Below are 23,687 nucleotides of genomic sequence, written 5' to 3'. Positions count from 1 at the left end.
CGGCCGCCCGCCCCCTGCGCCCGGCCCGCAGCCTGGCGGCGGCTGTGGCAACGACTGGGTCTCTCCTCGGCAGCAGCCATGAAGTCGCTGTGCCTCGTCACCGTGGGGGTCTTGGCCATGACGCTGCTCATCGCCAGCATCTCCTTGCTGGTAGCACACGTCTTCCAGACAGTGGTGGACCTGCAGGTGAAGCAGGTGAGAGCACGGCCCGATCCCTCCTGACCCGTTTATTCCCTCTCCGAATAACCCTGGGGCGGAGGGAGGGGGCTGGCGGGGGACGTTGTCTGGCTCCCTCCTTGCACCAGCTGTGGTTGGGTGGGGACAGGAGCATCCCTGGGCAGTGAACCCCCCCTGCCCTGCACCACCCGGCTAGACTGGGGCTCGGGATGGAGCTCTGGCGGCACTGGGCCTGGGCTGGGTTAAAACTGAGTAAAAATCAGTTCTCTTGAGGCAGCTTCACTGGCTGGCGGGCAGCAGCTGTAGTGAGAAGCCCTCTCCAGAGCAGCAGCACATGAGGTGAGCAGGAGACACCTAAAACACCCCTTTTGTTTTGCCATTCCTATCATAGCTTTCTTGAAGCTTTCATACAGTAGCTTGTTCTGCTGCTCCATGTACTGCTGCCTCTGGAGCACAGCCAGAGGTGCTGTGGGCTGAAACACGTGGTAGTTTCCCAGGCTGGGTGATGACAGCGAGGCATTTCACCCTGATATTAAAGGCTGCTTGTAGCACACCTCGGGGACACCCATCCTGGCATTGTTCTGAATGCAGAGCCCTTCAGTGTTCATGGTCTGCCTAAGCTTTTGTTCCTCATACTGGCTCTTTGCATTATCTGGCGGTCCAGTGAGATGGGTCAACTGTGTTAGTAACTCCCCTAAAATACCTGTGAAGCATGTAAATGAACAATTATTTGTCTACCTAGTCTGAGGAATATCATCCTCTCAGTTGTTCTGACAGAAACCAAGAGTGCTAGCAAATGAACAGACTAGTGTTATTGTCTAACTGGTGACTGAAGTCTGCTGATCCCCTGTGATGTCCTAACCAAAGTACTATTCTTTTCTTTGGGGTATTGACAGGGAGCATATCCTAACATAGAAGCTGTAGTGTCTTAAATCACTTTGGTTTAGCAACTGCAATTTTAGGTTGGCAGTCAGCTTAAAGCAAGTTGTGGCACTTTGAAGTGCGCCTGTAAACTTCAGGGGATAGCCAAAAAAAAAAAAGGCTACCATAGGGTAAGCTGTCATGCAGCCTGCCAGTGTGTCAGCTGCTCTTCAGAAACTGCTCGTACAGCTACTCCTACAGTGTTTGTTCTCAGGTATGTGCCTCTGCTGTGCTGGAGCGTAGCATGGGTGATGGATGGTTTATCCTGAAGTCATTTCATTGCCAGCCCATACCTTTTCTAAGCAGTCTGAAAGCCAGGTGTGAAGTGATGTGAGTGTTAATGTATGCAAAGCTGTATGCAAACCAAGGCAAATCAGTACAGCTTTGCATAGGCATGTGCAACTAATTCCATCTCCCAGATCTTAGGTCTCTTTGGAAAGAAGTCTGTCATCTGCATCACAGCAGAAGTTCTAGTTTATTATCAAAAGAGCAGTGGGGTAAATAAAATGGTTTGGCGGGAGAGTGTAGAACTGTCAGGAATTAGGCGTGATCCTCCTTATGCGTATTATCTCTTAGCTACATGCTCCTTACCCTTAATGGTTGATTATATAAGAGTAAGTTGGTATTTGCTCAGCAGGGCTTTCAGTAATGCAGGATAAAGTTTCCAGAACTCAGTCTTTTCCTGCTTACCGCTCGTGCTAGCGCACATCTAGATTGCACAGAATCAAGTGTCCTGCTCCATGCGCTAGCCACTGACTCCATCCTGGCCTTCTCCAGGAGCCACACACACAAACTGCAGAAGTACAGCTTTCAGCCTCAAAGCAGTGTGCTCCCAGTCATTCTGCTGATTTGGCTGCTTTCCACACGTGCTTTATCCCATGTGAGTTTTTTTTTCATTTGTGTGTAGTCTAGAAAGTTGCTGTCTCTTGTGTAACCACGTATGCAGCTTAGAAAATCTTGTGCAAATAGACAAATCTCGATTTGCCTTTGAAATGTGGCCAGACTTGAGCTTTTCCAGCTCTCTGATTGCTCTGCAGTCCAGGGCATTGGACATGAAATGTCATCTCAGCGCTCTGGCCCTTCTTAGCCTCCTCAACCTCTCTGTCATTGGAGGAGTTGCAGAAGGGACAAGAGGTTGCCCTTATGACAGGTAGTTCATGTTCTTTTGAGGGCTTTCCAACAGTCCTGAAACAGAGCTGACTTGCAGTGAAGAGCTGTCTTTGCAGTCTCAACTACAGCTGGAACAGAAGACTGTACTTCGGAGCCGCTGAAGCACCTGCATGTCCAAACCCAGGACCTGTGAACCACTGAGGAAGGGTGGGCTTTCAGCAGGGGCATTGTGTGCTGCGTCCTTTCCAGCCAGAGGCAGGGAAAGGGAAGTCTGTTCTTGGGTACAGTGGGGGTGTGGGAAGAGTGGGGAATCCAGCCTGGTGTCAAACTTAACATCCCCTTGAAAATCAGCAGACAGATGTGTAGTGACAAGGACAGTGGGAACACCTTTCCCAGAAGGCATTCAAATCTTGTCAACTTATTCTCTGTCTTATTTGCCAGTTTTACTGGCTTTTTGTGAATTAGAGTGCCATGCCAGATCAGATATCTCCCTTGTCCAATATCCGTTTGTTGTCAAGAGCTAGCACATGAAACTCCATCGAATAAAGGCAAAAAACTTGTAATGAACAAGAATAAATTAGCTGCCCACAGGAGAAGGGCTTTCATAGCTGCTAGCAGTGATTGCCTTATGCTATATGTTGGTTATATAGTTACGTATTTTATTGCCATAAGTGTGCAGTTTATGAATATAACAACCTTTGATCTATCCACCTAATTCCAAACTTGGGCAATCGGTCCTTTACCTCAAGTGTTTTCTTTATGCCCCATACCTTACACCAATAATTTTAGAAAATGCTTAGTCTTCTAACCCCTCAAAATTTTACTGGACTTTTGTTGCCAGCCATCTCTAGAGCTGGATTGTCTGGAGTGTTTAGGACCCAAAAAACCAGGGAAGATATATTGTCCCTTGATGGATTTTATGTGTTGATCTTTTTTTGCTGTTGTTGTTTAATGTGAAACACTAGAGCTCTCAGCACAGTTTAGTGCAGAGGCTTAGAGGAAGAATCAGTTGAGATGCTCCTTTTGAGCAGACCATTCCCAAGGTGCAAGCTTAGAGAAGTCTTTTCACGTTGGTCTGAAAGCTCACCCTATCACTTGTCTTAAAAAGTTGCAATTAAATTCTGTCATAGATGAACGCATAAAAATATGTCTTGGAATTAGAACATTTTGCAGTTCCAGGGAAAAAAAGTGAATTTCATTTTCTGTGTAGGTTCAAAAAATGTTCAGTACCATTTCCCACCCCCACCATCACTACCAGTAACAGTTACATTTGGGAGGGGAAGCTTGCTTTTGATTTCCTCTGTGTGAAGCATGGTCAAGACAAGGAAACACCAGTGAATGAGATAGCTGCAAATCGCTGACTGGCATGATAAATTAAATCAGTAGGAAGGATGCTTTGGTACACTTGAAATGAGTGTGGACTCCATTTGGACAGAAGAACCCCTGCTGTGCTTCTGCGAGAAGACGGGAGATCATATCGTCCGCTGGTTTTAGGTTGTGATCTTGCAGGAGGTACACCCTTGTATCTCTGAGACAGGATCTCTGAGTCTGAGGCCTCTCTAGGCTACTGCTGCCGGCCTAGTGTCTGGCTTGAGGTTTCTGAATACTTTGTGTCTCTTCTTCTTGAATGTAAATATAGCAAGGGAAAGGGTCTGATTCTCAGGCCTTACGCAGTACAGCAGCAATAACTACATATGTAACTACATACTTTAGATTAAAGAGCAGTCCTGGGATCTAATATCTTGCAGCCTGCCCAACCTAGTAGTGAACACAAGCTCTGACAAAAAAACAAGCAATCCCAGTTGTGTAACATCAGATCCTGCTGTGGTGTGGAGGAAAGTCAGCAGAGCTAAAGTTGAATGCCGTAGCTGAGGGACATGGATGTATGTTTTGCTCAAAAATATGTGCTCATGTTTTTCTATCGGGTCTAGGCTGTGTAATTTCATGTGATAGACCCAAATATCCCTCTTAACATTTAATCAAAAATAGGAGAAGAGAGCTTACCATATTTTATTATTTGAGAATTTCGTGGGAGTCTGTCAGAATCCAGCTCAGAAGTTTGTGAGTCTGTCTGGGAATACATCTGGAGCTGTCACTGTACAGAGCTATAAATAGGCACATCATTTCTGTGGGAGATCCAAACAGTGTCATGCAGATCCAGGAAATAAATCACCAGATTACTTTGTTTCACTACCCTTTTGCTCTGTAGCCCGTCTCCCAGGGGATCACTTACAATTTCAGAATCTCAAGAGCCTGTATTTAAATCAACCTGCCAGAGGAAAGCTCCTTCATTTCTTTCTTATTAATGCTCTGTGCATGTAATCTGATGCATATGTGTATATAGAGAGAGCGTGGTAGAAACCTATGTTACATTTAGCAATGCTACATCGAGCTGGGGAGCTTCTTGTTTTTCAGTCTAGCTCAGGAAAGGGACAGGGGACATGGCCTCCCTGCACATTGTAAATGTGATCCCTCTGTCATAAAGGATAGACTGGAGCCTAAAACTGGACTGAATATGACCAGGGTGCACTTAGTTTTTTTAAACATTGCACATTTAGAATGATTAATAATCTCTCATTTTAGTTGCCTCATATGAGAGGCATTTGAGCAACAGATAGGTGTCCTGAATATGCTTAGTAGTTGTTAGGGAACAGTTCAAATTCCTAAATATGGATGGTTAAGGTCAAGACAGACAATAGTGTCAGGCTTAAACTCACTGTGTTTCATGCACACGAGAGATGTGAGCTTTATACAACCTAGGAAAGGAGCAGACATCAGTAGTTCACTACACCAGCACCTCTGAAATAATTGACTTTGTAATGTCATTTTTGGCTGTGGAGGTAAGCTATCACGGTTATCTGCAGGTATCTTAAATACATTGCTGTCTCGCTTCCAGCCCTTTATGGTGGCATCATGAAAACAGTATGCCTGATTTGGGGAGATTTTCTGTTCCTGATCCTACAAACCAGCTTCAGGAGGGCTCTCTCTGAATACGGGGATGAGCCTCCTTGGCATAGTTCACAAGAAAACAGGGTCAAAAGCATTGGGCTATGTAGGAAATGGTACATATGAGGTGCTGGTGATTCCAAAGAAATGCTCAAACCTCCTGAAGCATGTCTAAAATACATTCTTTTTTTGTGGTGTGCACAGAATACGTGGTTTGAAATTCTCAGAGGAAAGCAGTCTGCAACTGCGAAGTGCTACCAGCTGGGTTGGCTTTCATTGCCATTCAGCAATACTGCTGCCATTCCAAGCTCCTGCCAATAATTTTTTCTTTGAAACACTCTTCTCTTTATCTAATCATTCAAAATTAAAATCTACATGAAGACAAAACAGTTCCTTAAGTGGGAAGGCCAAGAATGACTCCTGAGGCAACTGTGGCTGATAAAGTTAAGACCCCATGAACAGTAACCAAGAAATGGCAGCAGTCCAGTCTGCCCTGCTTTTGAGCTTGCACTCACAATATTTGGCTTGTTTTCTCAGAAGAATAAAAAGAGCAAGTGTTGATGAGACCCATTTAATTGCAAATTATTCCCCCCCGCCCTTCTTCCGCCTAACAGGTGATACAATTTTCAAAGATACAGTTTTCTTTGTGCGTATTCCTGAAAATTCCAGTCTGCAAGCCAAATTTCTCTTTACTACCACAGTAGCGGTACCAGTGTTATAGCTATACAAAAAGCCTTGATTTTGGTGGTGTTGGTGCTTTTATAATTGGGGTGAATTTTATCTAAAATGAAATGGTAATAAAATGAAGACTTAAGACCTTTATTACATGTTTCTAATGGAGCTACACACAGGTACAGTTGTGACTTGCCTTATAACATGTATATGTTGGTAGGTAAAGGAATTACTGATTCATTAGTTAAGTGCTTCTGTCATAAAATAATGATTTATAGCTTTTCTTTTGTAGGTCCACATTTTATTGGTTACAGAATAGACAGTCCCTGGGTCTGGAGATGCATGCACTCTCATTGGTGTAGGAATGTAATTAAAGACAGAGGGCAAAGAATCTTTGCTCTATTCAGAGACCTTGGAAAGGCATGAATCCTAGTATGCCTACATGACAGCAATATCTGTCCCTTGCAGGTTTTCCTCACAGGCCACTGAAAAACAAAGTCTAATTGCTTTGGAGACAGAATCTCACAGCTGTAGTGGAATCTGACATTCTTAGGGAAAGAAATCTTAAACACAAGTAATCTAAGCTTCTTTTCCGGCCTTGTTCCTCCTAAGAGGTCTCTTAGGTCTTCTTGGCCTCCCATTGTCAAGTTCTACTTTTATCTGTAATGTTGGCATGTTTCATGGTATCTTACATCAGGTTAGGTTTTTGCTGATACAGTAAATGCAACAGGATCGCTGTGTAATACCTGGTAAGTCTTCATTCTGAAAAATGTCAGGCAGAAGTGTTTGTGGGAAGACATGGAACAATAAACCCAAGAAACATATGCCCCTAGCCTGTGAGCCTTTGTAGCATGTGTCTGATCTTGTTGATATTTAGTGAGATGCTTCAAAGTAAAACATATCTATAAGCATTGGTAGAATTGGGGTCTTGAATCCTATTGCCTGTGCTTGTTCCAAGGGCATAGAATTCCTCTTTTCCTATAAATATCATACAGTGTCTATTGTTAACAGCGAATCTATCTTTCTATCGTTTCAGGGAACAGTATTGAAAAATGGCACGGAAACCTTTGAAGCCTGGGAAGATCCTCCTCCACCAGTCTACATGCAGTTCTACTTTTTTAATGTGACAAATCCTTTAGAAGTGCTTCAAGGCGATACTCCTCTTGTAGAGGAAATAGGGCCATACACCTACCGGTAGGACCATTTCACTATTTTCACATTTCACTAAACCTGTTGTGTGTGAAGAAGCCAAAAAGCGGGATCCAGAACACTTGGGATCCCATTCTAGGAGAAAACCTAGCTGTTATTGTGTGAGTAAAAGTTTATTCAAGGGAGCACGGTCATACACCACCCAGGCCGTACAACTGGACTGACACTTGGAGAACCTGCAGTCAGTTTCAGATTAAGCCAGTGACTTCTGTCAGATTTTGGGCAAGATTTTGCTTGTGTGCTGCTGTTCCTGAAAACCGAGGAAGTTGTTTGCATCCTGGCCTACTGGTTTAGGAGAGAAAAAACAGTTGGGTGATGTTTGAGAGTCTGGAAAGGGGAGTGTTGCATAAAAGTGTGATTCATGTGTTCACTCAAAAATCAGTTCCTAGCTGAAGTTGCCCAATTCACATCAGTAAAATTGTGGCCAGAAAACCAGTTAGAGAGTGATAGCTACAGGGATCTTCCTCAGTCCCCCCTCACTATAAAATCTACTTAGATTCAGGCATACCTACCATTTTTACAGACAGCCAGAGTTACTAAGGCTGCGTGCAGTGTTGGAGCTTATCCAGCCTGTTGAACTCTCATTGTGTGGTATGGCTGCACACTGAACAGTCTGAGTCTGCTGCATGTGGAGAGTTTTTAAAGTCACATTACAAATGAGTTTTCCTTTAGAGCTTTATTCTGCTCTGCTGCATGCAGCAGTGTAAACTAAGAGCAGTCCTGTGGCAGGAAGCATTATGGTCTTTGAAGTCACAGAGGTATGAGAACTTCAGTAAAAAGGTTGATTTCTCATTGTCAGTCTCCCTTCTGGTCACACATGCTCATTCAGACCGGGCACTGGCTCAGTGCCAGAGGGAGTTGTCTTTACCTAAGCTGCAAAATGATCAGAATCTGGTTGTTAGTATTTAAAAAAAATACTATAGAATAAAAGGGAGAGCCTTTGTGGCAGCCTTGGTCACTGCAGTATGTCTTGCCTTTCTGTTTCTTTCCTCCCACACCTCAGCTTTGCTTCACCCTCTGCCATCAATCTTTTCTATTGTCTCCTCTATTTCAGTATTGTGTCTGTTTAGCCTTGGCAAACTACATGTGGTACTTTGGCAAAATACCTTGTATTAGATAAAGCAGTAGAGCTGGAGAAAAGTTACATAAGCTTTCAAGTTCCCAAGCTTTTCTTCAGGTCTCTGTAGTATAGCGCTGATAATTAGTCAGCAGTGCTCTCTGTTGGGAAGATAAGTAGGGCCAGCTCTAGGTGTAATGCAGCTACGTGAAACCACATAGGCCCATGCTCTTCTGCACTCTGGTGCTCAGTCCCCTTTGCTAACTTCTTGTTTTCCCTTTTCTTAGCTCTGAGTGTCTTCTGGCTGTCACGCACAGCCCAGTTTGTGAAGCTGCACCTTATCCATGAAAGAGTTCAGTGGGATGGACAGGGCTGGTGATGTGTAGCTGGCTGGGTTGGTCTGTGCCTGAGGGGAGGCCCAGCCTGAGCTGCTGGTTTGTGTCTTGCTGGGAGAGCCTTCCCCTGCAATGCAGCGCGCACGGCGGGTCAGGCCATGCAGGCTCTCCCTGAATTGTTTATTGCGGTGCAAGGGAGGGAGGCTGCGTGTTCCGGCCCTGCCATGTTTCAGTTGCTTCTGGCTTGTTTGGTTAGCCTGATTTTGACATGTCTGAACAGGATTCAGTTGTGCTGTGCTCTGTCTGATAGAAGAAAGAGGGAAGTGAAAAAGTGGAGTGCTCTTTTCCAGATTTTTTAATCCTTGCCTAGCTGTCACTGCCGACTGTACCAGACTGTCAGCGGTGGGTGGGGGAAGAGAGGAGGCGTGTGGGAGGAGAGAGAGAAAGGACGGATGTTGCAGACATACTGCATGCTCGAGCCAGAGAATAAATACCAAGTTTGTCTCACAGGCCCCGTGTAGCAAAGCATGAAAGACCCATTTAGGTTTAGCAAGTGGCAGAACACCTAAAATGCCCTAACATGAAGTGCATGGTTCAGTGTTTTTATAAATCAGGGTATTGGGGGTAAAAAGGCTGGAGGTGAACTGGCCCAGACAAGCAGAGGCAAAAAATCTAATGAGTAACAGAGGAGGTGGGACAGCTAAATAGTCTCTTCCTGCATATTCTTCCTGCAATTCATAGTTTTGACCAACACACATTGTAAATCAAGTTAGTGCAGAGGTAGATTCTGTAACAAAAATGTAGTAGTGCTATTGTTTTTAAATCATGAAAGTTGAATTTGCAGCATGTAAAATAATTAATGTTAAAGTGCAAACTGCTTATCTGCCTAAGCCTGCTGAGTCCCAAAGAACACTTGAATATTGTCTGGTCTTGCACACATTTGCAGCTTTTTGTCTTTACCATCTGAGATCCTCCTACTTGTATCCCTAATTAGGGAGTATTACTTTTCTCTCTGGCCCTTTTAGAGTTGGAGAGGCTTCTCAGGTTAACTCTGGCCTATTTTAGGGAAGGCACTTCACAACTGTCTGTTTCTGTCCCCTCAGTTCAAGCCCTAGGGTATAAAGTAGATCCCTGTACAAGAGGCTCTTGCCAAATCAAGCTGAAATTGTTGCTAGACCAGAATGTTCCTAGGTGGTAGGGATGCTGAAGAGTGGTAGATACGCTGTTTGTGTAAGGACGATGGGAAATGGTTCGTTTCTAACAAGAACAGTTTCACAGGCCTTTCCAGTTTGCTTTAAATTTGAAAGACTGTACCAGAGTAATACAGCCTGTCATGAAGCTGCATTAATGTATCTAGTGCAGCCAGGATAGGATCTAGGATAGCACAGGGTCTTGCAGAGCAATGTCAAAGTCAACCAATTCTTGAGTAAATGTAGTCTTAAGAAATACAGGGCATTTCACTTCACATGAACGCCAAAAGGATCATGCCATGAGCAGACAACCTGCTGTTTCGATTTTCAAGTTTGCTGCAGACACATGTATAGTTCATTTTAAGCCTGAGCCAGCCAGTTTTGCAGAATTTTATGCTTCTTGTTTGTAAAATGGTAGTGGCAATGGACTGAATTATATTTATGACATGCATTTCAGGGTAATTAAGATCTGACTTCCTCATCAGGCCATCAGGTAGCGTTTGGTGTTGCTTGCCAATTGCACCTTTTTGTCAGCAATCCTGAGTTGTATGCTGCTTGTCTGAGTGCTTAGGCAGCATCAGAAGCAACGTGCCAGGTGACAAGTAGTTCATGGCAAAAATTCAGTTGAATTTCTGTCATGTCCAGGATTCCTACCAGAGAATTGAAGGAGAGGAGCTAAAATGAGGCTTGTTGTGTAGTCATGTCACATGTAAGCGCAGCAGTCCTAGTGCAAAGTACTTTGAAGGCAGCAGAAAGATTCTGGTAGGTTCTTAGGTCAGATTAATGAGATTTACATGAAGCCTACATCTTGTTCTGTCTGGGAGTGAATTTTGCCTGCAGCAAAGAGGCAAAAGTTTCATTTTCAAATTGTACTTCAAGTGCAGTTCCATATATAGTGCCTCTAAATCCTTCTGTACTGCCTGAAATTGTTCTCTTTCCTTGGAGGTTTTTTAAAATGAGGCAAAAATACAGAATGCAATTAACATGTGGGGTGGCATTTTTGGAAGCACCCTCTGAGGTCTGATTCGGTTTACACTGACTTAAAGGTGAGTTCTGTTGCTGACAGCAGCAGTAGCAAAAGTGAATCCACCCCTAATGAACTGAAAATCCCACCCTTTATGTGCTTAAAGCAGTAGAATAGCCATAGGTTAATTGCAATTAATGTTATGTGTATATATATGCCCCAGGGGGGAGGCCCCCCCTCCTTTTTTTAAAACTTTTTTTTAAACTTGTTTAACTTGATTAGAGAACAAACTCTCTTGTTTTTCAGAGAATACAGGCCAAGAGTGCACGTTCAGTTTTTGGATAATGGTACCAAAGTATCTGCTCTGAATCCAAAGACGTATGTGTTTGAACCTCAGAAGTCAGTTGGAGACCCTGAAGTGGACCTGATTAGAACAGTTAATATTCCTGCAGTGGTGAGTTCTCTTTCATTTCTGCTTGGAAATTATCCCAGCACTTTATAACTAGCAGCTTGCTGCTTCATACTGTCTCTCCCTTTGTGGTAGATAAACATGATTGAAGAACGAGAGAGGCAGCTTATGTCCGGGGCAAATACCGCATTCAGTTTTGGTTTGGACTGTTGTGGGGTTTTTTTTATTATGTTCCTCACTCGTCGTACACTTCTTTAGTGTTCGTGCCTCGCTCTTGCGCTGAGAACTGGCGGGCACTTCAGAGATGAGCAGGAATCAGGCATGTTGGGTTTCCATGAGTAGGTAAAGCTAGGGCATTAGAGACATCAAATGCATTGGAGGAACTGTGACTTTTGAATGAGAAAGTTTGGAATGCTTGGGGCTGTTTTTGTCAAAATTGCAAAAAATGCCTCCAAGTCTGCATCTCAAGTTGAAAAAAAAAAATTACAGCAGAGGAGTTTCAGATACAGCTGAATGAAAAGGTGCTCTCAGAATAAAATTAAAGTTAAAACATGAACCCCCAAACTGTGTTAGGTGAAAGTTTTTGGTCTCGTACAGGAATGATAGGAGAACAAGCAGATCTAAAGCTGTCATACCTTCCAAAGGAAATTAGACTGTTCTAAAATACTTGTTGGTTGTGTAACTAAGCCTTTACTCTCTGTACTAGTTTAATTGACTTCAGTTACAGGGTACGTTCATTTCTGGTTTTCCGCAGCATTTCCAAAAATATCTTGTCTGATTTTATGAATGAATACATAAATGCACTGTATATAGTAGTAGATAGGACTCAGCTTACTAAAATCTGCAAACAATACAGTCACTGTATTTACAATTCCTCCCAGGCATTGTGTGAGTGGTGGTAAATATTATCTCTTGTTCAGAGTTTTGACTGTGATGTACTGTAACAGGCAGTACTAGAAGAACTACAGATTGGTTTGCCCAAGGAATATTCCCTTCTTTTGTTTTTGCTTTTTTAAAGACATGTTGTAAAATCACTTGTCAGCTAGAAAGGAAATAAATTTTGGTATTGTGTGCATTTTGGAGAAATGGCTATCTTTTAAAAATGTAAACCATAACTTCCTAAGGGTGAAATTCAAAGCACATCTCCAGCTGTAATATACTTGTGAAATTCAGGCTGTTTAGAAAGCAGTTTTGGACATTTCACTTAAAATCCATTCTCAGTCCATGGCATGGAACTGAGCTGGTTGTGTGCCAGTGCCACGCTGAACGGGAATCTGCAAGAGCACATCCCTGTGGGAGAAAAGCTGAAGAACCTGTTAGCCAGCACATTACTTGCCACGAGTGCAAATAATGTGACTGAAAATACAGTTGAAACATGTGCAGTGCTGAAATGTCTCTGTGTTTGTATGCAGCTGGTATTATTTATTCTACAATAAATCTGAGCATTGCTCCCTTATTCCAATCCCCTGGCAGACTGCAATGGAGTGGACCAGGTCAACCCCTCTTCAGTTTGCTACAGAGGTGCTGCTGCTTCTGTACCAAGAATCCCTGTTTACAGTTCACACCGTTCATGAATTACTGTGGGGCTACAAAGACAGGCTCCTGTCAACCATTCATCTTTTGCATCCTGAGATTGATCCAGTATTTGGTTTGTTTAATAAGGTAACTGGTACACAAGACTTTCTGATGCTTTCGAGGGGGAGTGATGTCATTGCTACAGAGTTTGGACTGTCATTGCCATCCAGTCGAGGAGGATGTGCTTGGACTGAGGCCAGGAGGTACGCTGCAGGGGTAGCAGAAGAATGTTCCCTCTTCAGTTTGGCTGTGCCTAGGCAATGGCCGGTAGCATAGCTGTGAGTGTTTTACCTGACTTCCCTTTATCATGTACGGGTAAACTCTCCAAAGATGGGTGTCAACCATTCCACTCTTACCTGTGCTTGCTTGAATAACATGGGCTTTGTGGGGCCAGTTGTGCAAATCAGTAGAAAAATTTCCTGACCAATTTCCTTAGTAATTGATTGAAATTGCATGTTTTTTCTGTGCTGCAGCCATTATTGACTTCCACAGTGTTTCTGGTTGCACGTCATTTTGGACTGCAGGGACTCCTTGTTTCTTGGAGATAATCTGCAGTGCTCAGGTTATTTTCTGTGGGTTTATTTTTTTGCTAAGGGCTGTTTTTTCGGTGGCAAATTTCAAAGGAAAAAAAGGCTAATCTGATGTTACATTTCCTTCACTTGGAAGGTGTAGGAATCTAGCCCAGTCACTTCCACCTCATTTATATTCAAGGTGAACTTTAATGAATTGCACTTACCTCAGCGGGAGTCTGTCACTTGTAGGGTGGATTTGAAGTGATGACAGCTTAAACTCCTGCCACCCCATTGTAGTTACCAGCCAGGTGTTACAGAATGAGTGGAGTGATGAAAAACTCATGTATCTCTTTGCAGATGAATGGAACTGATGATGGAGAATATGTTTTCCTAAGTGGGGAAACGAACTACCTTAACTTCACAAGGATTGTGGAATGGAAAGGAAAAGAGTAAGTTTTTCAGTGGGGTGTAGCCTCTGTCAAAATCTGCCCGTTCTCACATTTTGGATGAACGTAAGCATTATTTACAAAAAAAAAAAAGGTCCTTTTATTCTGAGGGTGGTGGTAGCTCTTAGCAGCTGTAGCTTCAGACCAGGCCCCCAGTGTTTTGGTTTGTGTCATATAACTATGAAAGGAAGACAGCCCCAGCCCTTAGAGAGCAGAGTGCTTTGAATACTCCCCTCTGAACCCCTGGCTGTCCCATGGCAGAGGTGACCCTCTCTCCACTCCCTCCTCTAGGACACCCATCCCAGCCACCTGTGGGGACAGTGTTCCTGCATCCACACCGCCGGTGTTCCCAGACACCACCCTTCCTTGCTGCTCTGTACCCAGAGCCAAGGCTGGGACATCTTGCGCCTGGGCATCTAATACTTCTTCAGCGTGTGTTACAAAGCAGCCAAAGATGAACTACCTAAAGCACCCCTCTCCCATTAAACAAAACATCTGCCAGCAATTACATGTACGGGAGGAACTCTAGCAGACATATTCTTGCTTGCCTGGCGCCAATTTCTTTAAAGAGACTATAGATGCAATTAAAACCCATTTTAATCCCTTTTTTTCTTAGCAGAGCTGAGGCAAGGGGACTTAGAACTGTACAGGTCTGATTCTCGTTTGCTTAGAGCATGAGCTGGCATCGCGTGACCACCACTCAGAGATCTCTTAATCCTTACTCTCTTTACTTCATTTTCTTCAGGTCATTGAGCTGGTGGACAACAGAGACGTGTAACATGATCAATGGAACGGATGGGACATCCTTTCACCCGCTGATTAGCAAAGATGAGAACATTTATATCTTTTCTTCTGATTTCTGCAGGTAAGAAGAAAATGTCACACAGACTTTAAAGCAGAGCACTTATGTCCATTCCTCTTGAGGTTTCGTGTTAGGCTGGTGTTTTTCCTCCTGTGATTTTATTTAACAGTGTGAGCATTCCGCATTTATTCATGGTATGAAGGATGAGAGAGTTACACCAAAAAAAACCCCAATCTGCATCAAGTTAAGGGTGTGCTATTTCAAAATAAAGTGAGAATTTGGAAGATGCCTGGAAAGACAGACTGGATTGCCTTGCAAGGCTAGTAATGCGGGGAATGGAAGGATTTATATGAACCTTGCCTGAAGCTTCTTTCCTCCAAAATATTCCTCTGTGCCCTGCTTTTTGAGAGAACCTGGATTGCCCTCTTCAGAGGTTCATGAATTGACATAATGCTGTCTGAAATGCAACAAGATGAAGACAATCTTGATGTTTCCTTCTTTGTGTTCCACCTTGTCTCCTCCCTTGCCCACTTCCCTGTCTGTGAAGAACAAAACTGAATCTGAAATTCTCTATTTAAGTCAATACAGATGAGTGTTGCACTAAATTCAGGACTTGCCTAATTCCTCTGTCTTCCACGACTGTGTTCCTTTCCTTGCCCCTCTCAGTAGCGTGTACCAGCACTCTCTCACGCAACACGCAATAGCAACATGGGGACCAGAGTGAGGCCCTGAACTGCTGAAGGCAGGCATCAGTATCCCTGGAGCAGCACAGCTGGCGCAGCATCCTCTATTTTGTGTAGCAGCAGAATGACAAGATGTGTATTTTCTGATCGAAAGCCTATTAAATTCAGTACAGAAGATCATTGGAATGGGCTTAAACCAAGCCTGTAGCTTACTGCAAACTTAAGTAGATACACAGGCATCAGCAAAGAGCGCTGGCCTCTGCAACAGGTGTCAGTGTGTTCTCAAGACTAACAAATCTGGGTCTGGTTTTACTTCCTTGCAGATCTTTCTACATGGTGTACGACAGCTCAGGAGCTGTTGCAGGCATCCCAACCTACCGCTTTGTGCCCTCTGCTATGGTGTTTGCCAACACGACGGTTAACCCGGACAATGCTGGATTCTGTGTGCCACCGGGAAACTGCCCTGGCACTGGTGTCCTCAACGTCAGCATCTGCAAGCAAGGTATGTTACCAGGCGGTGGATGCAGACGGGAGGAACATCAGTGGGGAACATATTTCTCCTTTCTGTCTGAAATATATGAGGACAGTTTGGTGAGGCCTGTGGATGTGACTGCACTCAGTGAAATCGGTCACCAACAAGTGATCGGTTGGTTATAAAATTGCAGTAGTGATCTGAAGGGATGTTCCTGTGTGATGCTGTCTGCTCCAGCAATGATTTAAATCAAGAAATCAGAAGGAAGTACCAGGATCCATACTGAACATCCTGGGCATTTATCCTCTGCTGTTATCCAGGTAGCTGTCACAACTGAGTAGTTGAATGAAAACAGTGCAAAAGACCAGCGTGCAAGCTTGAGATGTGAAGCCATGCTGATGCTGCACAAGGGAAAGTTTGGCTTGTTCTGATGACAGGGAGTCAAGAGTGTTGCTTCTGTAGCTCCAGAATGGACTTCTCTTTTCACTGTAAATGACACAGTGGGAAGAGTTTTGAGGTCCTCAAAGACTTCCTTGAATCTTGCTCTGCCTTTTTTGGGTGATGACTTTCTATGTTTTCACATTTCAGGTGCTCCAATATTTCTATCAGCCCCACATTTTTACCAAGCAGATCAAAAGTTTATAGAGGACATAGAGGGCATGCACCCGAAAAAGGAATATCATGAGACGTTTCTGGACATCAATCCTGTAAGTGCAGTCTTTTTAAAGGGTTATGTAGGTGAATCCAAGCACATGGGCTGAGGTCACCTTCTTGGATGGTGTGTATCGACATAGTCCCATTGACCTCAGGGAAGCTGTACTAGTTTATGTGGAACTGATCTGTTTGTATTTGCTTGTATAGAGCAAACTTTGTTGGACAGCAAGAATTAAAATACTTTTGCCATTGCGCCTGTGCAATTAGACCTGCCATCAGACTGGTAATGATGAGATGAAGGAGTTAAAACATTTGTTAGGATCAGATGAGGCTACTTTTCCTGTTCACCCTGCCATCCTAATCATTTGAATATTATCTTGACTATGTTTTCCCCAAGTTAAGCTAGGTATGTGGACCAAAAGAGCAAATCAGTCAAGATTCAGTGGATGTTGGACTCAATTTAGATAGCATGGAGTCATGAGAGGAGAGATGCAGAAGTGTGGTGATGCTGTCTTTCATGGAAGTTTACAGAGTTATTGGTATTCCCACTGTGAAATGTCACAAATAAAGGGAGCTTGCAGATGATGGTCCGTGGTTTTACACTTGTGGTTTAACCCTGGTAGGCAGCTAAGCACCACACAGCCATTCACTCGCTCCCCCCCAAGCAGGATGGGGGAGGTAATCAGAAGGGTAAAAGCAAAAAAACTCGGGCTGAGATAAAAATGCTTTAGGAAGTGGGGGGGGGGGGGGGGGGGGGGCGGGGAAGAAACAAAGAGAAACAAACCCAAGAAAAACAATTTGATGCAAAAAAATCCCAGTTGGTCACTACCAGCCAGTCCTCGAGCATCAGCAACTCTGGCAAACTTTCCCCCAGCTCTTCATCACTGAGCATGATGTCATATGGTATGAGACATCCCTTTGGCCGGTTTGGGTCAGCAATCCTGTCTGTGTCCCCTCCCAGCTTCCTGCCCACCTCCAGCCTACTCACTGGCAGGGCAATGTGAGAAACAGAAAAGGCCTTAAGGCTGTGTAAGCACTGTTCAGCAATAACTAAAACATCGTGTGTTACCAACACTGTTTTCATCGCAGTTCCAAAACACAGCCCAATACCAGCTACTGTGAAGAAAATTAATTCTATCCCAGCTAAAACCAGTACAACACTGATGTCTACATCTACGCATAGGAATGTAGGTTGAGGGAAGGAGCAAAATCATGACCTGCCTAGTTTACAGAAACGGAGTACTCTGACTCATCAAGCTGTTATCTGTAGCTAAAGCAGAGGAAATTGCATAGTTCCTCTCTTAAGGTCTAGTGCAGATGCTGCTTGGTATCTGGTTTGGTGCCAGGTTCTTCCTCTTACCCTGCTCCTACTTACCCAGTTTTTTTGTACTAGCATAAAATGAGCTCTGCACCCCCCCCCCTCCCACCCACTCTTCAGACTAAATTTTGCTGCTTGAATGCAGAAAATATTCCTGTGAAGCCAACTGCAACTCATACTGTAGTGGTGGCATTACTGTGAGAAGTGTTTCACACTCATTATCTCTGTGGCCGTACACTCTCATTGACAGTGGTCAGTAGCTGGTTTTCACCCTTTAGAAAGAAAGGTTTGTCTGTGGCTGAGATTGTTCTGGTTTCTGAGTAGTGTTGCAGAGACTCTGCAAGGAGCTGTAGGTAGTAGCCTTTTCCAAAACCACAGCTGGATCTGGAAGGAAAGGGGATCCTCTGTAGTTGAACTGTAATTTTGCACAGCACAGCACAGCATGATGGCACCCTTACCTCTGTTGCAGCTTCTTCACATCTCCTTAAGAGGCAGACTGGAATGTAGGTATATGAATTACAAGTGTATCTTGGTGAAGGGAAATAAATAATAACCCTAAGTGGGTATTGTCTTGCCTTTCAAGTCCACACCAGGGTAAATATTAGGTTGTATCCTCCCAGTTCCTATTATTTCATGTCTACTGTTTTTTGGGGTGTTTTGGGGGTTTTTTTTGACACTGATTTCTTTTATTCCCCAGCTGACAGGACTTGTCCTGAAAGCAGCCAAGCGGATGCAGATCAATGTTCACGTCAGAAAATTACCTGAATTTTTGTAAGTGTTCTCTGCTGCCAGGTTGATATCTCAGATCTGATTTGATATTCAAAATGAGTTTGTCTGCAGTGTTCAGATGGAATATTTGTTGGAGAGATCAAGTAAAAGAGAGAGAGAAATCCAGTCAAATCTGTTACAGGTGGCAGTATCCTCTCTTCTCACAGATCAAGTAGATTTTGCAGTTCCATCTGCAGCATAAAGGCAGTATTCAAGAGAAGTGAGATGTTGTGGACAGTTTCCATGTGATGCTTGTGGTGGCATCAGTCATATCACACTGGTTTGTTTGCTCAGAGAGAGGGTCCACCACAGTGGAGTGCAGCTAGCACTCAGAGAGTGGCTGCTCACTGCAGTGAGGACATGCCATCCTACTCTTCACAGCTTTTAGGAGAGAAAAATACTGCAGTTACCATCATTTCTCAGCAGTGATCACATGAAAACCAAAGGAGAAGGCATGACCCCAGACAGGGCTGCCCATGCCTTTCCCCAACGAGCACAAAAAGCAGACCAAGTGGTATGTCTCAGATAGCAGGCAAGCCCTAGCTAAAACTCAGGAGGGAGGGCTCATTTGGTCATCTGGAGGGAAATACCTTGCCTGTGACTGCATTGATATGACGAAATCTTTGTACAGCAACTTTGGCATTCAGTACAACCCCACAAATGGGAACAGTGTACAATCCCAGGTAACGTGTGAGTAAAATGCCCCATTTCTTCTTTGTTGCGGACGGACTCTACCTGGTTTTCTGGGTGTTCCAGTTTGAGGGGCATGTCCCCAAACTGCAGCTCAGTTGTGCAGAAATACCATTCCCTTCACCTTGTGTCTTTCTGAAGTGTTGATTTACTTGTCACCAATGCTGTGTGGTAGCTATTCTTCCTACTTAGCTTCTCAGCTGATGTTTATTGGCACAGCTTTGTTATATAACTAAAAAAGAAGTATTTATCATCCTCATCCTCTTGGGAGTGTCAGTGATGTTTCTTCACAATTAGCACCATCCTGCTTTTTAGTGCCCAGGAGCTGTTACATTAACACAATTTAGGCGTATGCTGTTATTTCATGTGTGCCAAATGTTGGGGTTTTTTTGCTGCTGTGCTCATGTTGCTTGAACAATAGCTTCTGTGTTTTACAAATATGAGTAACCTTCAACATCAACTTAGCTTAACATTCCTGCTGACTGGCACAAATCTGTCATTCAGTGGGTTATTAATGAGCCTCTTATGGTTCCCCCTCTTTCTCTCCTCACTAAGTCCCAAAATATGTCATTGCTCCCAAAACAGAATTTATTATCTATCTTGGAGATTGAGGTTGTTCTACTCCAGTAGGGAGGTGAAAATTGACAATGAAAAGGAGCAGCCCAGATGTTTCTTAGGGATGGTTTCCTCATTCATTGTTCTATTATAATCTGTCTTCAGAATCCTCAAGTTGAAAAGTTGCAAAACCATAATTTTTTATTGTTGTTTTTTTTACACAGTGAAACAGGCAACATCCGAACACTGATTTTCCCAGTGATGTATATAAATGAGGTAATTATTTTTGTTATTCCTTTGCAGCATTGAGGTATGTTTATGCTTGCAAAAATACTGTCTTTGAGTTAACCAGAAAAGAAAATGCTGGTTTTCTTGTTGTTTTATACAGTAATAGGTAGGAAGCTGTTGCTGTTTCTTAACTAACAGCCTTCTGCTGCTTGTTGACCACAGTATGAAGTTCAGCCCTGCAAAACACTCTCAGACAGTTTTTTTAATTTGAAAGGTATCAGCCATGAGGAAAAGGGTTGCTCAGATGAGGAGGTGGGAGTTCACAAGATCACATCTGGTTTTGAGTCACTTTTTGTGAATATTCCTGTGCTGTAGTTGGATCACTAAATTAATTGGATTCAGGGAGAACTCGAGGGGACTAGTTTCAATGATGTCCACCATTATACCATGCCTAAACTGAGAGTTAAAAATCACTACTTTCTTTTGAAATGCAGACTAGATGATCCTCTGGCCATGCAAGGAGAGCTAAGAATTCTTAGAGGGAAAGTATATCAAGAAGCAATGAAGCAGAGGTGGAGAGCTGTGGGAGTGTTGTTTCCCTACCCTTCACAAAAATAAAGTGGTGTAATATAAAGGAAGAACAAAAATAAATCTTTTTTTCCCTCTTCATCTCTCTATGCTCCAGAGTGTTCTGATTGATGAAGTATCTGCCAACAAACTCAAGCATGTCCTGCTGGAAGCCAGTGTTGTAACTGGAATCCCCTTTGTAATCATGGCTCTAGGAATTGTTTTCGGGATTGTGTTTATTGTGCTCGTGTGCAGGTCCCGGGGAATAAGTGAAGAGGTAAGTAGCATTTGAATTTGACCTTGCTTACTGTACATCTGCCTGTATTTGATTTTCTTTTGGTTGATTTTACCTGTTCAGTGTCTTTCTGCATACAAACATTTTTATATGTTGTTTTTGTTTAAAATGACCTTTCTAGGGAAGGGAAGTTTTAATAGACTCAGAATAAATGCACCAAAGCAAAGGAATGGAACTAATATAAGAAACATGGTAAGGCAGATCGTATCATCTGTGCCTAATTCCCTTGCCAACAATAGTTAAAAAAAAAAATCAGCCTGTCTAGAGGACCCTGAAGGACAAGATGCAAAAGTCCACCATATTTGATGGACAGATTTAGTCAGCGACAATCTGAAAGTGTTCTCAGTAGAAACAATTGTGCTGTGCCAGTTGGTTATTTTTCAGAATCCTGATGCAAATTTATGACCAAAGAACAGATTAATTTTACAGACAACAGCATGCAGGAGGTTTTATCCGGACAGTACTAGTTTGTACGTCTATTTATGAAAAGTTCTGTCACAAAATGACATGCTGGCATTAAGGTTGCTAGTCACATTGAAAGCTGATGCCAGAATTTCACCCTAATAGGCAAGGCAGTTGGGTTCAGATGAGACAAAATGATGGATCCTTTGGTTAGTGAAATAGACTGGGTACTGTAGTAGGCTGTTTTCTCCTTCTAGTTGCTGTGGTCTTAGTGTGGTTTTGCTTGTATGGTGCTTCCTAAATACTATCTTACAACAGTGTGAAAAAGCACCATCCCTCCTACCTCCAGAGCACCCAGCCACACTGTGCATATGCGTTGTCTTAGTGGTACCCATCTGGGTCAGGGGCTTCCACTCCCATCACATCTCCAGTGGGACAAGGGCTGTGATGGACGTGGCAGCAGTTTGGCGGTGAGGTGTGCAGCCTTTTGGTTTCATCCTTGATTTTCTCTCTGCGTACCCAGGAAATGTTTCACAAGCAGATACTCTCAGGACTGTACTTCAGGTTCCTTTGCAAGAGAGCCTGGTACAGTAGTTTTAATAGACTCATAAAAAAAAGCTCCTTTGAGCTTTTGAGTCTGCCTGTGTTATGGCAGGCTCAGCTAGAGAGTCAAAACTGTTCCATTGCCTGAGGCCCCTGTCCCAGGTGTTCCTGCCCCACCCTACATGTATAGCTTCATACCAGCTCTCTTGGATGTTCCCGAACCCTGCCCAGGGATTAAAATTACAAAGGGACACCTAAATTCTATGTTTTCTCTACATTGCTTGTGTTGCTTTTCCTGCAATCAAAGGTAATTCATCTAGTTATAGATCTCATTGTGAGAGGGTTGGTTATGGCCTGCCACCATCTGTACGGTGCCACAGTGAGCCAGAGGTCCCTGCCCAAGCTGCCATCCACCCCCTGGCGCTTTTTTAGTACAGTGCTAGTTCTTTTACAGGAAATTGTACTTAGAAGTAGGAGCCAAGAGCTTTTTCCTTTCCTTTCTGGAGTCTCAGCAATCCAGCTTCCCCACCATGGAAGCTCTCTAATGTGCCACGTTTAACTTTGCTGTGTTGTGGTTTTTTTCTTTCAGAGTACTGAAGATGAAAGATCCCCACTCATCAGGACATCTTAGTAGATTTTCTTTAACATGTGAGCCTGGAGAATAAACTACTAGAGCTGACCTAATACCAACTACCACTACCCAGAGTTGTCCACTGTGGAGAAACGATCATGTCAAATATAACTTTTTATGGTATAGAGATGGAAAAAAATCTGCAATGTCATCAAGGGAGGAGACTTTTCTTACCAGCTAAGTTACAACCTTAAAACTACATTTTAAAACTGCTTGAGATCCTGCTTTTTTCAACCCCGCACTCTCTTTGTACCTGCACTGACAGCCATAGACGATCATAACCACTATATCAGCGAAAATAAAATGGCCTGGCTCATTACAGAAATGACACGGGTAAAATTTGCAAATGGTCTTAGGAGTGTGGGCTGCGAAGTACCCTTCTAGAAACAGAGCAGGCTCCTGTATCGCCCAGGAACAACGGACAATTTTGCTGAAGGCCCAGTATTGTCTTTTCTGTAAAGTGTTGCGCGCTACTTATTACCAGTATGCACTGACTGTTTATTATTAATGTCATTGGTCCTTTCACGAAACTGATTTGTACAACTAATCCAAAACATGGAGTGAAACTTGATTGAGCATCTGTAGTTACCAGGTAAAAAGAAGCCAATGATTTGAAATGCTTCTCCGTACAGACCTCTTAACTGTTCTAACTCTGCACAGAATCCCATTGCATGTTAGCGATGCATTTATCCTTAAGGTTTTGGGTTTTTTCCCTTCAACTTAAAAAACACAACACAACATTGTTCTTGATGGTGGAGGGTACAAAAATGGTGTTTTTTTCTCTGGTATGTGTGTCAGTTACCAGCTGTGTGGTTTAATGTGAATGCAGACTTGGCAGTTACATTTGCTGTTTAGGATAAAAGCACACCTCCATATTAAGGTATGCGTTGGGCCTTGAGAAGTCATAACACTTTTTTTACTTGTCAAGTGGAAACATGTTTTAAAAATCACAAAAGTATTTTTCCCCAATTAAAAGAATATTCTCATTGTTAAGTATTTCCATGAGGTCTAGATAGGTAAACATATTTTAAAAATGTATTATTGTCTTCTAAATAGAGGCATTGGTTTTTGCATTGTTTTGGTTTGTTTTTTGTTTTGTTTTGTTTTTTTTTCTAGCTGGTGACTTGTTCAGCTGTTTTGTTCATCTGGAGCCTGTTCCAACCAGGATTTTCATGGTGACTGTGCAATTCTTTATTACCTGTATTAGCTAAAAGCACCTGGCACAGCCCAGGGTCCTCACAGTATTGCAGTTGCAGCTTTGCCTCTTCCGTGTTTGCCACAGCAGGTGGCCAGAGCTGGCACCTTAAACCTCGGCCGAGGATCAGGATGCCGGTAGGACAGTCATCTGCCTGTTGCCTTGAGAAGTGCAAGCGTACGGGAACAAGACACTCATCGCAACTTCCTACAAAGAAGCTGTTCTGGAGCAACCACTCCATTTGACATTGTGGGCTAAAACTGTCACCTCTTCTCTGTGCCCCCCCAAAAAGTTGCTTTCTGCGCAGCCAGGCTGAAAAAACACTCCGTGAAAACACTTTGGGAACTTTCTTGGCCCTGCT

At 43.4% G+C, this 23,687-nt stretch overlaps 1 protein-coding gene across 1 annotated transcript; it reads left to right on the top strand.

Moving 5' to 3' along the window:
• Nucleotides 1-23,209, top strand: SCARB2 (scavenger receptor class B member 2). The gene is made up of 12 exons (XM_074823418.1): nt 1-195; nt 6,863-7,020; nt 10,888-11,035; nt 12,464-12,652; nt 13,435-13,526; nt 14,269-14,388; nt 15,332-15,510; nt 16,069-16,187; nt 18,150-18,223; nt 19,690-19,741; nt 20,379-20,537; nt 22,090-23,209. Exons 1-12 carry the CDS (start codon nt 79-81, stop codon nt 22,129-22,131), a joined length of 1,449 nt encoding a protein of 482 aa, XP_074679519.1. The 5' UTR covers nt 1-78; the 3' UTR covers nt 22,132-23,209.
• Nucleotides 23,210-23,687: the final 478 nt, after the last annotated feature.

This window comes from Strix aluco, chromosome 4, assembly GCF_031877795.1.
Source record: "Strix aluco isolate bStrAlu1 chromosome 4, bStrAlu1.hap1, whole genome shotgun sequence".
NCBI classification, from domain to species: Eukaryota; Metazoa; Chordata; class Aves; order Strigiformes; family Strigidae; genus Strix; species Strix aluco.
Note: the sequence above shows the minus strand (reverse complement) of the source record. Positions and strands in the feature narration are given on the sequence as shown.

What these genes read in the sequence shown, in the direction of transcription:
- SCARB2 (XM_074823418.1), top strand. Translation starts at nt 79, where the DNA reads ATGAAGTCGCTGTGCCTCGTCACCGTGGGGGTCTTGGCCATGACGCTG. An exon ending in CAGTTAATATTCCTGCAGTG is followed by an intron (nt 11,036 to 12,463) that starts GTGAGTTCTCTT and finishes ATCCCCTGGCAG; the next exon opens with ACTGCAATGGAGTGGACCAG. An exon ending in TTTTCTTCTGATTTCTGCAG is followed by an intron (nt 14,389 to 15,331) that starts GTAAGAAGAAAA and finishes ACTTCCTTGCAG; the next exon opens with ATCTTTCTACATGGTGTACG.